Source organism: Microcebus murinus, chromosome 2 (genome assembly GCF_040939455.1).
Source record: "Microcebus murinus isolate Inina chromosome 2, M.murinus_Inina_mat1.0, whole genome shotgun sequence".
Classification (NCBI taxonomy): Eukaryota; Metazoa; Chordata; class Mammalia; order Primates; family Cheirogaleidae; genus Microcebus; species Microcebus murinus.
The window spans coordinates 17,204,632-17,223,073 of NC_134105.1; the positions used below are offsets into that span (position 1 = coordinate 17,204,632).

The window sequence follows — 18,442 nt, forward strand, 5'->3', positions numbered from 1 at the left end:
CACATCTCTTCTTAGCCCTAACCCGCTGTCCATTGCCAGGGAATCGACCCTCCTGGGTGGCTCTGAGGCTTGTAGATTATGGTTCTTAGCAGTGCATAATAAAGAAAGGTTCTAGCGCTATACACATAGCCAGGTTTTGGGGCTATGTACCATAGCCAAGTATTTGGCATTTAAAACTAATGTAATGTATTATAAAGTTACAGTAATTTGAATCATGTAGGACTGGTAAGAAATTACTGGCATGTTAGTGGAATAGAGTAGATGACCTGGAGAAAAAGCCTAAAGCATGTGGTAAAGGGGGCATCAGAGATAGATGGAAAAGGTGAGGATTAGTCAGTAAAAGGCTTTAGAATAGCTGGATAACTGGAAACAAATTAGAAGCTCATCTTATATCACATGAAAAGAAATTCCAGATGAAAAGTTGAATGCAGAAAAAAAAGAAGAAATGATTTTTTAAAAACTAGTTGAAAATATAGTAGAATTTTATTTGATCTTGAAACAGGAGACTTTCTAAACATAAAAGCAATGGAAAAAATCACAAGGTAGTAAAGAAAAAAATCAATAGGGGAAGGTGCAGATATAACAACAAATTTTATGAAGAAAGAATATTCTTAATATATACATAGATCATAAAAATTGCTGAGAAAAGCTCAAATATGGAGGAAAATAGGCTAAGGATATGAACAAATAATTTACAGAAGAAATATAAATGATAAAAACATAACAATATATCCTCATCAGTCATAAAAGATAAGCAGATTAAAATTAGATATCGCTTGAAATTAGCAAAGAATTTTTAAATGATAACATCAGTCTTTGTGAGGATGCAGCAATATAGGCCTCATACATTGCTGGTGGAAGTGTAACTTTCTAGAAAAGACCATGTACTTTTTTAAGTATTTCTTTGTAGTAATCTAGCCTAAGGTAAATATTTTAAAATCTCACCAGTGATTGTTGTACAGAGATGTTTATAGTGGTGGTATATATATTAAATGCAAAAAAATTGGAAACAATTTTAATAGTGGGAGATCTGTTTAAATTTTGGTATGTAAACATTCAGGAATATCATACAGGCAATAAAAATTTTATTTCCAAATAATTGAAATTAAGTTTAAAAGACTGTATACAAAATTATATATATGGCATTGTTTCAGTAAAAGATAAAACATGCATAAAAAAGACTAAAAGAAAATATATCAAATTTTTCATTATTGGTATTATGGGTAATTTTCATGTTCTTTAAACTTTTCCATATTCTAATAAGTTTAGATTTCTCTCTTAAAAAGAAAAAATTTAAGTATCTTTATAAATTAATTGGCTACATTGCTAGCTATTTTAAGTGGGCTAATTCTGCAGTATGCCCTGTCAAAATAATTAATATTTTTGCAATTTTTGGTGCAAGCAGCATTACAGTAACATTTGCAAGTTGCCAGCAAGGAAAAAGTGCTCCATAGTTCTGAATTATGCTTTTAAGAAAGTGTTTTGTTTGGAAGCAGAGCCCATAGTTATCTAGACACATGCCCAACACAGTCAAAAGATTATTTACTAAATGTTTTTCTGTGTGCATACCACCATATAAGTACATTTGGCAGTGAGTACTTACTACTTACTTCCTATAAGTAGTAAGGTCTAAACCCACGAAATACCAGAATTGTGTGTTCCAGTGGCCAGGCCAAGAAAAGTGGGTTTTACTTTGTGATTTCAGGCTAACTTACAGACATAGATGCCAAAAGTACCTTGTAGCATTGCTGTTTTGATGATATTGATAGGAGCTTCGGAAGTATAAGGAAAATGAGAAGGACACCGAGGTGTTAATGTCAGCCCTTTCAGCCATGCAAGACAAAACGCAGCACCTGGAAAACAGCCTAAGCGCAGAGACGAGAATCAAGCTGGACCTGTTCTCTGCACTGGGTGACGCAAAGAGACAGCTCGAGATTGCCCAAGGTAGGAGCGCACAGGCCCCTGGTGAGGTGGTGTGAATGAGAATGCACAGGGATGCGGAGGGCAGACCTCCCCTTAGAACTCTGGACCCAAGGGCATTTCGGTTTTCTCTTCAGGTGTTTTGGTAAGTGTCCAACACTGAAATGTAGAAACCATCACATTAAGTCGTTCTGCAGACTTATTTTGAGATGAGAACATGTCAAGTGTAGTGCATACAGAGTAAAGTATGATTTCTATGTTCAAGGAGCTCACAGTGTTGTTGAAGAAGTAGAGAACCACAGGGTCATGAAAAGGTGCTTCGGCACAGAAGTTAGATGGAGCCCGCGGGAACATAGAAAGAGGCAGGGACTAAAGCAGTCTGGAGAGCTGAAGAGGGCGGTTTCCCAGGGAAGCTGATGTCCGAGCTAGGACTAGAGGAAGTAGTGTGGTTGGGTACGGGGGTGAGGAGTAGAGAGGCATCTGAACAGAAGAAACAACTTGGGCAAGGGCTAGGAGGCTAGGTGGGGCCTGATGTGTTGCGAGCTACAGCTGGCTCTGCTTGGCTGGAACAAAGGTTGCAAATAAGGGAAAAGTGGGGGAGAGTCTGGAAAAGAGGCCATCCAGTTGGCAGATATTTACTGAGACCTACCATGTGCCAGGCATAGTGAGAGTCCCTGAGGATACAGCCCTTGCAATGACAGATGATGAATAAGCCAGTAGGGAATATGTCAGATGGCAGTAGATGCAATGACCAAAATAAAGCAGAGATGAGACAAGATATATGAGTGTGTAGGGCTCTCCTTTTGACGTGATAATCACCAGAGAGACCTTGACTAGGGAGTATTTGAGAAGAGACTGAAAGGAAGAGAGTGAGCCTTATAAAAAGCTAAAGGAAAGCACTTCTGGGGAGGGAACAGCACATGCAAAGCCCTGAAGAGGGAGCATGGGTACAGGTGCAGCCTAGGTGATGGGGAGAGTTGTTGGAGGCAGGTGTAGCAACAGATTTGTGGCCCATGGAAAGATACTGGGACTTTGAGTAACATGGGGAGCTCTGGAAGACTTTTGAATGGAGGCCTAATAAATTTGGATTTTATCTAACAAAGTGATTAGTCTCCTAATCAATTAGAGTACTAAATTGAAGAGTACTGAAAAAAATAGAATATAGAAAATAAATAGAGTACTGAAAAGAACTATATTTCCTTTCAAACAGTTGACTCAGTGGAAGGAAAAGAATATTTCAAGTGGGGTGCGGTGGTGTGCACTTATAGTCCCAGCTACTTCGGAGGCTGATGTGGGAGGATCACCTGACCCAGGAGTATGAGACCAGCCTGGACAACATAGTGAGACCCTGTCTCTTTAAAAAAAAAAAAATAGGGGGCCGGGCGCAGTGGCTCATGCCTGTAATCCTAGCACTCTGGGAGGATGAGTCAGAAGGATCACTCAGGAGTTCACAACCAGCCTGAGCAAGAGCGAGACCCTGTCTATACTAAAAATAGAAAGAAATTAATTGGCCAACTAAAAATATATAGAAAAAATTAGCCGGGCATGGTGGCGCATGCCTGTAGTCCCAGCTACTCGGGAGGCTGAGGCAGGAGGATCACTTGAGACCAGGAGTTTGAGATTACTGTGAGCTAGGCTGATGCCCTAGCCTGGGCAACAGAGTGAGACTCTGTCTCAAAATAAATAAATAAATTAATTAATTTAAAAAAGATATAAAGAAAGAATTTCAACAGGGACTTACAGAATAGTCACCCTCTGTGCAAAATATCATCCTAGAAGCTCCAGAGGAGAAAAAGATGAATACGATACAGTGTATGAACTTTGGTCTTAGAGACCCTGTTATACTCTTAAAATTACTACTCTAAAGAGGTTTTTTTAAAGTGGATTATATCTTTCAATATTTACCTACTATAAATTAAACTTAAAAAATATTTATTCATTTTATTTTATTTTTTTTTTAGTCAGCCTCGCCATGTTGCCTGGGCTAGAGTGCCGTGGCGCATCAGCCTAGCTCACAGCAACCTCAGACTCCTCACTTAAGCCATCCTCTTGCCTCAGCTTCCTGAGTAGCTAGGACTACAGGTGTGCACCACTGCACCCTGCTAAGTTTTACTATTTTTAGTAGAGATGGGGTCTTACTCTTGCTCAGGCTGGTCTCGAAATCCTGAGATCAAGCGATCCTCCTATCTCGGCCTCCCAGAGTGCTAGGATTACAGGCGTGAGCTGCACCTGGCCTTATTTATTCATTTTAAAATAACACATAAACACATTACATGTTACCATAAACAACATTTTTATAAAAAATGACTATATTTCCCAAAACAAAAAATATTTAGTGAGAAAAGTGTCATTTTTTACACTTAGCAAATCTCTTTACTGTCTGGCTTAATAGAAGATAGTTTGATTCTTATCTCTTCTTTTTGTATTCTGTTATGATTTCATAGTCAACATAGTTTCTAGAAGATTCCACTTAAGCTTGTGACAGAATGGGAGTGAAGAGGAAAATAATTTCTCAGTATTATCATGAAGGTAGTTTTGACCCCGTGGACCCTGATGCACTTTGAGAATTGCTGCCTAAGACTGAGCCAAGCAGAAAGGCTGCTGTCATTAGATAGAGGCAGAGGGCTAGAATAGAGATCAGGGAGACTTCATGGAGGAGGGGGCATTGAGTGGGCTTTGAAGATGAATTCTGAGAGCAGAGAATGACAGAGAAGAACGTCATTACCTGAGTATGTAGTGTAAGCAAAGGAAACAAAGTGCTGGCATGCCCAGATGAACAGTCCAGCAGCCTTAAACGGGGAGAGAGGGTATTGGAGTAGGGGCAGGGAATAAAAGAATGGGAGATTAGGAGGACCATGAACAAAACCATACTAAAGAACATATCCCCTAAATTTTCCAGAGGAAGGGGGTGATATGTTCTGGCTGTTATTTGGAAATCTCCTTCCAATAGCAATGTGAGAGATGGATTTGAGAGGTAAGATTGAGTAGAGGCAGAGAGGCCAGCTAGGAAGCTGTTACCATCTTCTGAGAGGTGATTGGTATGGGGAAGAGGGATAACAAGTGAGTGAGGTGGAGTAGACATGCCTGAGAGATCTGGGAGGATAAAGTCGTTGGAACCAAGGAAGAAGAGCAGAATAGATGTAAGGAGTGAGAAGGAAGAACTAGTTTGATTTGGCATGTTTTGATTTGGAGATGCTCCCCAGACACCCAGTAAGAAATGTTCACCAGTCAGTGGGAACTTTGGGCCTAAACCAAAGAGGCCAGAACCCCTGGGCATAGGACAGTTGGATTTAGAAGTTATGAAGTTGGTGAAGCCATAGGAGTGGCTTGGGTTGGCCCCGGGTGACTGAGGAAGAGAAGGGGGCTGAGAGTCAGGCTGTTTTAGTCTGTTGATTCCGCGAAAGGCATTTAAGAAGACAGCTCCTAAGAATCCTGCTTTAAAGCCAAACTACTAACCTTTTTGCCTGCCTGGCTCAGCTCCCTGGGAGGTAGTCACCCCCTCTGCCTCATGCCTGTTTGCTTGGGTTTGCAAACTTGGAAAAGTTCATCCCTGGAATGAAGCAGCACTTGGTCTCAGAGTAGCCAAGGGGAGCTTGGCTTCCCAGCACAGACTGTTCTGCTGTCAGCTCAGAAATACTCATAAAGTAACAAGCAAAGAGAACTGTCTTTTCCAAAGCTCTGAGGATGTTTGCATGTTACTGGTTAAAGAAATCAAACTTAAATCTGCATGGAAAAAGATATGGTAGCTCATATATCAGTTGCCATTAGGTATTTTATTCATTGGAGGCTTATTTTGTTCAAAGAGCAGAAGGATACTTGATGCTCACTTGAAGCTTAGGAGACATGAAGGAAGTGAGAGGGAGCAGTTCTTTCTACTGCTCTTTGCTGCTGCCTTTTCCACTACCGCCCTCCACTGTCATGCTCAGAATATTCCGATAAGAACCAAACTTTGTAATTCAAATCAAACCCCTGGTTGCTTTTCTCTTTCCTACTTTATATATCATTTGATTCATCCTGGTTCCCAAATGACTTTCATCTCTACTACATCCTTTTTAAAAATATACCACCAAGCTCTCTTACATTCCAAATATATTATTGTCTTCTATAGGATCCATGTGCCATTTCAAAATAGGGGCAACTCAAATGCAACCTTTTTCTCTTTTAAGCATTTAAGTTTCTAAAAGGCTACTCCTAAGTGTTCTTTTCCCTAGTAGACCATGGAGCCACCTAGCATGATGGAAGTTGCATGGGTTTTGGAACAAAGTGGTCCTAGGTTTAATAACTAAATGATTTTGAGCAAGATACATAACTTGGCAGAGCCTCAGCTTTCTATAGGGCTGGGCACTAGGGGGATAGTGATGAAAAAAAATTAGACACAGTCTCTGTCCTGAGAGCTCATGGTCCAGCGGAGCAATGATGGACACAAATCATCACCGATGAATAGTTACTAGAGACAGAAGAATGTCATAGGTGTGTAGACTCAAGCCAAACTGCATGGATTTGAAACCTGGCTCTGTCACAAGCTGTATACTGAGCAAGTCGCTCAACTTCAGGCTGGGCACAGTGGCTCATGCCTGTAATCCTAACATGGTGGGAGGATTGCTTAAACTCAGGAGTTCGAGACCAGCTTGAGCAAAAGCGAGACTCCTTCTCTACTAAAAATAGAAAAATTAGGGCTAGGCGCAGTGGCTCATGCCTGTAATCCTAACATTCTGGGAGGCTGAGGTGGGTGGATCGCTCAAGGTCAGGTGTTTGAGACCAGCCTGAGCAAGAGCGAGACCCCTTCTCTACTAAAAAAATAGAAATTAATTGGCCAACTAAAAGTATATAGAAAAAGTTAGCCAGGCATGGTGGTACATGCCTGTAGTCCCAGCTACTCGGGAGGCTAAGGCAGGAGGATCACTTGAGCCTAGGAGTTTGAGGTTGCTGTGAGCTAGGCTGACGCCATGACACTTTAGCCTGGGCAACAGAGTGAAACTCTGTCTCAAAAAAAAAAAAAAAAAAAAATAGAAAAATTAGCCAGATGCGGTGGTGTGTGCCTGTAATCCCAGCTACTCTGGAGGCTGAGGCAGGAGGATGGCTTGAGCCCAGGAGTTTGAGGTTGCTGACACCACAGCACTCTAGCCCAGGTGACACAGTGAGATTCCATCCCCCAAAAAACCAAAAACTTCCCATCTATAAAATGGATAATCATAATGGGTGATAATTTCTACCTTACGGTTGTTATGAGAAAGAAATGCATGTTAGTATATGTAAGCACTTAGAACCATGCCTGACATATATGAAGCCATTATGTGTTAGTTATTGTCATTATTATCATTATTACAAAGAATAAGTGACAGAAAGGCAAGTTTAGAGTGTGTTAAGAATCTAGGAATTGGGGAGAGCTGATTGAGATGGGAGGATCAGGAAAGCTTTGCGGAGGAAGTAGCAAGAGAGTCCTCATGGGTTAGCTAGGCACAGAGAGCAGGAGACACACAGAAGGGAGGTGGCCCCCAGGTAGGAACTCATTAGATCAAGAAACTGAAGCATAGTGAGGGGGATGTTGTGCTAGAGGCTGAGTAGGGTAATGTCGCTAATGCATCCAACCAAGTGCAAACCATGCAGCAGGTCTGAGGGGACCAGTGCCAAGAGGGGAGGGCAAGTGATCTGGGCCATGTGAGCATCCCCCGGTGCTGCAGTCACAGAGTGTCATCGGTTTTCTGTCAGAAGACCTGGTGGCAGAAGTGTACTACTGTGACTGAATCTGAGGCCTCAGTTGTTCTGTATTCCTTGGTCTGACACTCAAAGATAGTCCATCCTCCCAGAAAAAAATTCCAGGTCCAGAGGTGGAGCCAGAGTTCAAAGTCAGCAGCCCTCTTAGGTGACTGCTATGTTCAAAACGTGGTTCCTAGAAACTGACTTCTTTACTCCAGTCATACCTACGTGAACAGAATCCCTTCTTACCTCTAAGCCAGGAGTCAGTACACTGCGGCCCACAGGCCAGATGTGGCCTGCTGCCTGTTTTTATACTGCCCATGAACTAAGAATGTTTCTTACATTTTTCCATGGTTGGAAAAAAAAGACAACAAAGATAGTACACTGTGTATAGTCTACAACACCTAAAATATTTCTATTTGGCCCTTTTTTTTTTTTTTTTATCTTTTTTTTTTTTGTGAGCAGTGGAAGATAACTATTTGGCCCTTTATAGGAAAAGTTTGCCTGCCCTTATAAACTGTCAAACTTGGAGTTGTTCATGCTGAACTGACCTACTCAGGAATTGACCCAAGGGGGCATTGGGTTAAGTGTGCCTTCCTTCCTCACTAATTGTGGGTCTTTGATCTTCTAGGACAAATCCTTCAGAAAGACCAGGAAATCAAGGACCTAAAACAGAAGATAGCTGAAGTCATGGCCGTCATGCCCAGCATAACGTACAGTGCCGCCACCAGCACCCTGAGCCCCGTTTCCCCCCACTACTCTTCCAAATTTGTGGAGACCAGCCCCTCTGGACTTGATCCCAATGCCTCTGTTTACCAGCCCCTGAAGAAATGAAGGCCGGCTGTGTGTTTTGCCCAACCATTTGGTTACTGGAAGTCATCACAAAGGAGCGTCTCTGGCAGTCAAGATAAAAAGTTTATATTGTATTTTGTGGGACTGTATATGTTGTCATTTTTTAAAAGGGGGGAAAAGATAACATCCAAGTCTGATTAGAACTGCCCATCAGTTTTTCTTGTAAATTTTTAGAAGACCTCACAGAACTTTACAGTTTATTTTTCTCGGCCAACACATTAAAACCATTCTTGGATTTCAAGTAGCCAATTTTGCCTTTTATGTATTCTTACATAGTTTCCTCTTGAAGAAAAAGAAAAGCAGAGTTTTTGCTTTCAACCCTTTATTTTTGTTTTGTTTTATTCTTAAATAAGCAAAATCTGCACATTGGATTCACATGGGATGATGATGAAAACTTTTAGTTTAAGAGTGAAGGGTTAATTAACCTAACACAGCTTTGATTTTATAGCTGCATTAAAGAAGATGACTATTGACATTACAGAAAACAAAAATTGATTGCCCCTCCAAGGACCAAACACATTCAAGGAGCGTCATTTAAGCTGAGGAGAGACCTAAGTGATGAGACTAGCTGTAAGAATGTAACAGGGGTTGTGTTTGAAATATTTATATTCCCATCAGTGTGTTTAGTCCTAGAAAATCGCTAGCAGCAGTCTTCTTCACAGTGCCTTGGGAAAAGACATTTCAAGAGGAAACTTGATAATTTTAAACTCTTTTCCCCTTTTACCATCATCTGTCTTCTATCTGTATCAAGCTCACTGCGGATCCTGCTGTAAAGCTGGTGGGTAGCTGGGCTGTTCGGTACCACCACAGCTACATCTTCTGGTTCTTTTAATAGACAGCACCACAGTGTTCTGCACTTGCCTCCAGCAAAGCACCTTGGGAAGGGAGCTGGGCGGTATTTGTGATTGTAACGGTGGCTAATAAAAGCTGCACTTCTAGGTTTTTTTTTTTTTTTTCATTTCATTTAACTGTGCTTTCTCCACTTTTCATCATCTTATGTTTGATGATTTAAAAGAAACTTGACTATTCCTCAGCTCTTGTGCCAAGGAGGGTTTTTTTTTTAAGACTCTTAAACTCAGAACTCTGCACAAAGATTTCAGTTTCAAATGTATATTATACATTGGTAGAAAAGTGTTTGCACAGGCAACTTTTGGAAGTGTTTAAGATTCAGGGTGGGGGTGGGGGGAGGTTGGGGGGGCAAAGCAAAATTGTATTTGGAAACTAGGAAAAATTAAGAAACCACATAGATTGGTTTTGCTTCCTTGCCATGGATTCTGGAAGGACATAGTTCTTCTAAAATTTCCTGTTAATTGGCATGTACATCTCATTTAAAGCAAATTAAGTAGGACAAGCAAGTCAGTAAAATAGAAGTATTAAAAAGAATCATCCTTTTAATCACAGGTCTTATTTTGGAATTGAAAAACTTCTAGCTTTAGCCAGGTGTGCATGTTGCTGCCATTTTGCATTTTTGAATCATCTTGTGTAACTGTCACCATGAAAGTGTTACTCAGAATTGTCATAGATTTTTTTCATCTTTGTGCAAAAACATGAAAAATTGTCACTGACTTTGTGTTGAGGTTTCCCCCATTTTGCTGCCTTTGGGACACTATTTTCGTTAAATACTTGGTCTTGACTGCATTCTTTTTTTTTTTTTTTTTCCTGTGGGGTTCAAAAGAATAAACATTTTCTTACAGATAAAACTAGTTTTCTGCCTTTTTAACTTTTCAGGAGGACAAAGCAAGATAGATTATTCTGAGTGGGGCTTAGATGGTTGCTATCTTGTTCTGTCCTCATCTCAGCCCAGGTCAGGTGGGGTGCCCCACACAGCAAGATCCACTGGGTAGGGAGCAGACACAGGATTTAGGGGAACCCATCAAGATCTCAAGTTGGTTTGATTTCTGTTCTTAAGACATACCTATTCTCATTTGTTCTCTCCCTCTTTCTATCCCTTCTCTGTCATCTGATTAGAGCCAGGGCTGACTTCTTTTCTGGTACAATCCTCCTTTTCTAAAAAAGCCAAGTTAGAGGTAGGGTTGGGGAGTAGTTGGTAAGAAAATCTTGAGAGCAAATTTCTTTCACCAATGCCTTGCCCTCTCCTGTTTTCTAGAATCTTGTTTGGCCATTTAGTGACCAATACCCTATTGGGTTTCCTATCTGCTGTAGATCCTGAACTGACCTCCAAGGTAACCACTTCTATTGTCTTCCCTTGTTTTTAGAGGTTTTGTCTGTTTTCATCTTATGAGAAACCAGCTGCCTCTCTTGGCCCATGTTTTTCTCTCTTGGCCATTGTTACAAATGATCTTGGCTCCAGTTTTGGAAAATTCTGCTCTTGGCACCTCACCCTCTGTCCTTATTGCTGGATAGCTTTTCTGAGTCTTGGCCATCAAAATCTCTTGCAGATGCCATAGTTAATACCATGAGTGGAATTCCCCAGGGGGAGCGCCTTGGCTTGGGTTGGCTTTTGCCTTTGCCTTCCCTGAAGGAATGTTTTTCTGCTTATAGAATTCTCACTGGCACATTCTTTTCCACCAAGGAACTCTTCAGTTGTTGTCCTTGTTATTTTAGGTCCTTCATAAAGTGGCTCCCTGTCTTAGTACCTTATAATTTATTACATGCCATAAAGCAGTGTTTGCCATTCTAGATGGTTAAATATTTACAGGAAGAGCAGGCTGAGTGTGTTTTGACTAGCTGAATAACCTCTCTTTATTGACATCTCCCAGCTTTACATAAGGAAATAGATGTCATATGTTCATTCTCCCTGTGATAATCTTTCCAGGAGAGCCTATAAAATGAGAATGAACCATTCCCTGTGACCTCTGGCCTAAAGGAAGGGAGTAGTCGTTTCTCCTCCCACCCCTTTCCCCATGCTAAGTTTACTATTAATCTGGCCATGGCTGTGAAGAGCCACCTGGGAGGGCTGAACATTTCTAACAGCTGCCATCAGATTGCTGCTTTTGAAATTCACACCACACCAGAGGGAGCTAAAGAGGTAAACCAGAAACCTGCCCCAAAGCTACTGAGTTTGGTGAAGTCACACCAGTAAACTGTCTTCAGGTGGGCCACAGCAGCTAGGCTACTGTTAGGTTAAAGGGCCCTTGAGACCCATAAACGCTTGGTTATATGTGATTCTCGAAGTTTAGTGCTGAGCTGGCCTCTTTACAGGCCTAGCAGTACTTGCCCAAAGGTGTCCCCTTTGGGGACAACAGCCCCAGTCAGCCGTAGTTCATGCTGAGCCCTGTGGCACAGCCAAGCCCTCCAGACGGCAAAGCTGGCTCTGGGACCACACTTAACCTCTCTGAGGTGCTGTTTCCTCACCTTTGAGGAGTCTATTGTTCCTTGCTCCCCTGCTTGATCGAAGGAGTTTGCTGTGAGGACTAGGTGACATGATGCAAAAAAGTGCCCTGAAAAAAAACTACCCAGGCCCTCCCAGCTGGGAGCTGAGACGGGCAGTGAAGAGTCAGGATGAGGAGGGTCCTGGCTAAGAACTCCTGCTCCCGGGGCTGGTTCTGTCCTTGACAGACTGACTCCTGAACCTGTGCCACTCAAGAGTGCAACTGGCCTCCCAGCCCCCACCTGAATCTCCGTTTTGACAAGATCTCCAGGCAATTCAGTTGCATATTCACTGTTTTAGAAGCCCCACTGTGAGCTGACTTTCCTAACCTGAAGACTCAGCATAGTCACCCTCTTCCTCGGGGTTGGAGGTGGGGAGAGCTGATACACAGTCTTCAAAAATTTAGAATTAAGAGTTTAATTGGCCAGGCGCAGTGGCTCACACCTGTAATCCTAGCACTCTGGGAGGCCAAGGCGGGAAGATCGCTCAAGGTCAGGAGTTCAAAACCAGCCTGAGCAAGACCGAGACCCCGTCTCTACCAAAAAAATAGAAAGAAATTAATTGGGCAACTAAAAATATATAGAAAAAATTAGCCGGGCATGGTGGCGCATGCCTGTAGTCCCAGCTACTCGGGGCTGAGGCAGGAGGATCGCTTGAGCCCAGGATTTCGAGGTTGCTGTGAGCTAGGCTGACGCCATGGCACTCACTCTAGCCCCGGCAACACAGTGAGACTCTGTCTCAAAAAAAAAAAAAAAAGTTTAATTGATGAGGGGACCATGCAGGAGAACAAGAACTCTAAATTTTATACCTTTTACTTACTTTGTTTCCCCATCATTAGGACTGAAGCTCTGTGAGGGCAAAGATTTTTGCCTGTTTGTTTACTCCTGTAACCCCAGAACCCAGAACAATGACCACCACATAGTAAATATTTATTGAATGAAGTTAATTAGTAGATTAGACATGTAATCTGAACTATTATGAATCAGAGTATCTCCGTAATAGTATTGTTGTAATGACAAGTATAAACAGAATTGTTTCTGGAAGGAGAGGGAGAAATCTGAATGAAGTGGCATATTTTTACTACGACATCTCCCATCTGCCTGTCTCTGGTTTCTGCTGAAACCTTGTTTTTCTTGTCAGATTTTTGCTACAAATGCCTGCTTGATTTAGCCAGGTGCAAAAAAATTGCCTTAACAGCTGGATGCACTGAGAACAATCACTTCCCTGGGAAACCTCGCTGCCACGTTGTGGGGGCTGCAGGAGGCTTATCCATTCTTCACCAGGTGGAGCCTTAGACCCAACTTCCCCAAGAACCAGCAGCACTGTGTTGGGGGTGGTGGCTTTTCGTCTGGACAGGAATGGAATTACAAAGCATTTCCTCCAGGAAGGTATCTTGCTGAATGAATGTCTCGGAGGACGAGGATCCCTTTCCATCTGACCAAGGGGGCCATACTTCTTTTCTTTCCTCCCTCTTTCCTTGGGCTTATTTCAGGTGTTTCTGTTTTGTTCCTGTCTCAATGTTTGCTTTTAGTTCCTCTGCCTTTGCCCAAGGTTCAAGCCTTACATCCCCTTGGGGTGTGCTTTCTAGGGTTCTGGAACCGCACTGCCTTCATACCTATCGTTTCTCCCCGGAGAATCTCAGGCTGAGCTTTGCCCAGCTGGGGAGGGGGGTGGGGGGACTGGGCCAGGAAGCCTGAACCAGCTTACCCTGGGACACCTCAGTTCTGTCCTTTTCCCAGCTCCTCAGTCGTAGGGTAGAGTGGGAGGTGGGGCTGAGTGCGGGCGGGATCTTCCTGAGCTGTCCGTGGACCGGCACCAGCACCTCCTGCACCCTCCGTTCTCGCCACTCCCTCCCGACTGCTCCGCAGTGGCTCTGCGTCACGGGCAGGGGTTTGCTCTCGGCCTATGCTGTTTTGACACACTTACCCAATCCCAGGTCCATACTTAATTTAGAACATTCTCACATTTTCAGGTTCATCAGAACAGCATGAAATAGCCTCTGTTAAAACACACATTACCGGACTCAGCCCCCAGAGTTTCTGATTCACAGGCCCTGTGGGAGGGCCTGGAAAACTGCATCTCTAACAGGTCCCTAAGTGAGGCTGGGCCCTGGGCCCCACCATGAGAACCACTGACCTGAGCAGGACAGCTGACCCTGGGGCCCAGCCCTGCCCAAAGCCATCTCCCCGGCCGCCACCAGAGGGCACATGGGACCTTACAGAGGTCTTGTTTCACCTCCAGCCACGAGCTCTGCTGGACAGCAGAGGTTCTTTCCTACAGATTACTTTCTAATTATAATTTTGTTATCATATATTAGGAAGGAGAAAGGTGATGTAAAAAGTAAGGTGGGTTCTCAGGCTCTCCCTGACTATCAGAGTTCAGATGGACCAGCCTTTCGAAGGCGTATGTCCTGGCTCTCCACAGATGAAACTAACCATTCCCACTAGAGAAGGTTTCCAGGCTTCCCTCACGCTGAGGTGGAGACTTCCTTTCAGAACATTCTAGAATCTTTCTGTATTGAGAACCCAAAGGCAGTTAAGATGATAAATGATTTTCATTTTCTTCTACATACTTCACTGTATATTTAAGATTTTTTACAATAAATTTAATAATAATATAATAAAAAATAACAATGATTTTTAAACATTTTAAATATAATTGAAAGCCAAAACAACATCACCCAAAAAAACACCCCAAGGGAGAACTTGGGGTGAGCCACTTGGGGTAAGGAGGAAGTCCCAGCTGGCACTTGCCCGGTTGGTTCTGCTGAGGTATCTGCCTGGGGCTGGGGCCCTAGTGGGATCACAGTTGGCTGAGCATCAGGAAAGCAGCTTGGGACCAAGGACTAGATGGTTTACCCATGAGGACTCAGCCTGTTACCTCATCATTTACCCGTCACTGCAGCTTGTGGCCCAGTGTTCAGGCAGCCCCAACCCAAGCAGCACAGTCACGCTCAGTACTGCTGTCCCCAAGTACCCAGGGCCTCCCAGAGGTTGAGGGAGTGACAGCAAGCTCAAATGAAAACGTAGAGACTTTACAACCTCAGCTTCCTAATTAGTGGCTTGCAGACATATTTTGTTTGATCTGCATAGAATTTAATGCATTCGAGCTACCACTTAAAAATTGGGAGATTTCACATTATCCAGATTCTTTTGTTTTCTGTGGGAAAATCTGAAGTTCTGGCAGCTCAGGGCTGGCATCCCACAAGCACTGCAGGGCTTGAGAGAAAGAAGGCAGTGGGTCTCAACCCTGGGTGCTCCTTAGGATGACCTCTGGAGCCCTTAGAAATACCGGTGGCCAGGGCCCACCCTGGTTTCACTGGGCTGGGAAGAACCTGGGCATTGTTTGTTTGAATTCCCTGGGAGTTTCTAATGGGCATCTAGCACTAAGAAACTGGTAACTAGAGGATAATAAGAGGAAGACTCCATCCTGACTGGGCCTGGGACCTCAGCATGTATGTGGGCGTTAGTAGGGCTGAGGCTGGAGCTGGGGTCAGGACTCAGGGTGTTTTTAGCTGGTCAAATGGACACGTGAGCAAAGCTGGTTCTTGTGGAGACCCTTTCAGGCTCTTCAATCTGGCTCCTGGGCCTCCCCCAGGCCCCTTGTTCTAGATTTCCCTTGTCAACCACATTTATCACACTGATGTTTGCACATGTAAATTGTTAGCCTTTTGGTTTCCAAAAAGGAATTCTGTTAGCACTACCTCAGTTTGTAGGTATTATGTGTTCTCTTCTTACCTGAGTTGTTTTTTTTTTAATTGAAAACCATAGACACTGTGGCCAGTATAAGCCCAAAGAGGACCTGAGTGAACAGGGGTGGGTGAGCACACATGGGGCTATCTAGAAGGCTGAAGGAGGCAGCTGGGAAAGACAGCAGCTCCCAGCTGGCGCAGTTTTGGAGGCAGGAGCTACTCAGCAGTGCCAGGGCCCTGTCCCTGCCCCTGGGATGGGCGAGCCCGTGTCCTGGCCTCTCTCAGATGTGTGTGATTGCTCCCATTGTCCACTCCATCTTCTCTGCGAAGAGGACACGTCCCACTCTCCTCAGTGTCGGAAATTGTGTGACTTGCTCTGGACGATGAATGTGAATGGGCATCACGTGCACCAGGTCTGAGCAGAAGATTTAAATGCACCGGCTGGTTCAGCTTAGCTTCTTCCAGTTTCTTCCAGCAGGAGAGTGGTATTTCCCAGGCAGAGGCCACACCTGGGTGAGGAGTGCGTCAAGTCAAAGCCAATGCTCAGGCCTGGGAGCAAAAATACATGTTATTGGCATAGGCCCCTGAAATGTGGGGACTGTTTGTTGCCACAGCAAAAATTAATACAGAGAAAGAGTTTAAGCTTGAGTTATCTGCCCTCCCCTTGGCTGAGCCCTGGGCTGGGGAGCAGGAACCAGGGAAGGAGATTCAGGAACCTGCTGTGATCTGAATGTTTGTGTACCCCCAAAATTCATATGTTGAAATCCTCACCCACAAGGTGATAGTATTAGGAAGTGAGGCCTGTGGGAAGTGATTACGTCACAAGGGAAGAACCCTCACGAATGGGATTAGTGCCCTTACAAAAGAAGCCCCAGAGAGCAGCTGGGACCCTGTCACCATGTGAGCAGAGAGAAGGTGCTCTCACCCAACACCAAATCTGCCGGAGCCTTGATCTTGGACTTCCCAGCCTCCAGAACTGTGAGCAATAAATTTCTGTTGTTTATAAGCCACCCAGGTTATGTATCTGTTATAGCAGCCTGATTGGACTAAGACAGCCCCCCTCAACTTCACGGCAGGGGACAGAGCTCGTGGCCCATCCAAGGCTGCGCACAGAAACCAGGAGTTGTTACGGAAAAAAAAAAAAAAAACTAAGGTACTGTTGGGCTGGAGGGGCCAGGGAGCCCGCAAATGCCCAGCACACCAGTAGCTCTAGTAGCCAACGCCCAAGGCAATGAGTCCTAGCCTTTCTGCCCCCAAGGCCCCTCTCATTATCTTCTTCTCTCAAGAGCTCCATGTCTTAAGGATTTTGCCAACAAACAAAAGTAACTACTTGCATTAGTCCACTACTAGTCCAAGGTGTAATTGCTCATAGAACTTCTGATTGACTGACGTGGCCGGTGGAGCTGAAAAGCAAGAGAGTCAACCTTTCAAGTCATCCGTGTGGCGTCATCCTGGCTTTTTCAAATACCAGAAATAGCTTTGGGGATGAGCATTACCACCTTCCCAGGCCTCTGTATATCTGGGCCCCCAGGTGGGAACTGACAGCTTAATTTGCTCCCTCTCCTGAGAATGTGTCATCCCAGCAGCCGACACTGGAAGCCAGAAATGTCCTCAAGAGCCAAAGGAATTGGCCAGCGGGGGAAGTTCGAGTGTCGTGGCAGGCCGGTGCGCGGATCCTGTGGGCAAGGCTGCCCTGCAGACTAGCCCTGACTCTGAATACACTGAATTCCTGTGAGAGCAGAGGGGTGTGGTGTGACCCCCACCCCCTAGTTGGACAGGGCTTGGGCCAAGTCCTAAGCTGCAATGCGGATTTAACTTCCCAACGGTCGAAGGCTTGCTGTGAGAATTCAGTGACTTGGTACCTGCCAGGCACCGGGCCAGGTGGTACTTACTTCGCCTCCCTCATTCATCCTCACAGATGTTTTAGGCTGGATGTACAAGGAGTGGACGGGGGAGTTTGTTGCAAGGATGAAATGGGCTAATGCACGTAAATCTCTAAGCAAATTTAAGCATGCTATGTGCATGTGTCCACCTGCAGTCACAGCCCCAGGTAATGTCACACACACACATACCCTCTGTCCCCCCCGCCTGCCCTGTGTCAGCGTTTTAAATTCACCTCCACAACCTCCAGCTAGACCTCTCACCTCCTGACATCCCAGCTGTCTCACGGGCGCCTCAAGTGCAGTATGTTTAAACCGAGTTCCTCAATTCCCCCGAAACCCGTCTTCCTGTCTTATTTCATGGTAGCTCCATCCTTTGGCTGCTCATGCTGTCCCTGGGTCCTCTTTGACCCTTCCCTTTCTCTCGCAGCCCACACCTAATCTGCCAGCACACGGTTAGCTCCACCTACCAAATATTTCCAGAACTTGGCCAGTTCTCACCTCCTCCGCTGCTTCCGTCCTGGTGCGACCCACCATCCTCTCTCGCCTGCACTCCTGCAGGAGCCCTCGCTGGTCTTCCTGCTTCAGCCCTTGCCCCACGTAGCCCAGTTTCAACAAAGCGGTACTTAGCATGGCCACCTGTCACAGTTTCCAGTTTATTTACAGTACCTACCACCAGCATAGTTTTCATTTTTACTTATTTATTTTGTGGTGTGTCTGGCTCCCCTGGTAGAAGCGTCAGCTCCATGAGGGCAGAGGGTTTTGTCTGTTTTGCTCACTGCCATGTCCTTGGCACTGGGAACCATGCCTGGCACATAGTAGGTGCTCAGTAAATGATTGCTAGATGAGAGAAGAGCACAAGACTCCAACTAGAAGCCTCCTGACCCTCTTTCCATCCATGTTCTGTGCTCCTGACCCCCTTCCTGCCCAGCCTCGAAGCCACCAGTAAGAGAAAACCTCTGAGAGCCCTCCCTGGAGCCGGCCCCATGTCCGCCAATTCTCATAACAATCCTGGGGGTGCGGAGAGTTAGCCTGACCTCACAGATGAGGGAACTGAGGCCAGAGATGCAG

At 44.6% G+C, this 18,442-nt stretch overlaps 1 protein-coding gene across 1 annotated transcript in view; it reads left to right on the top strand.

The window, feature by feature from the left end:
- Positions 1-8,718, top strand: part of MACO1 (macoilin 1) — a 60,405-nt gene extending 51,687 nt beyond the window's left edge. Inside the window, exons 10-11 of the mRNA XM_012750698.3 lie at positions 1,770-1,944; positions 8,249-8,718. Of these exons, the coding sequence (XP_012606152.1) occupies positions 1,770-1,944; positions 8,249-8,451 (378 nt within the window). The 3' untranslated portion in view covers positions 8,452-8,718. The remainder of the gene's footprint in view (positions 1-1,769; positions 1,945-8,248) is intronic.
- Positions 8,719-18,442: the final 9,724 nt, after the last annotated feature.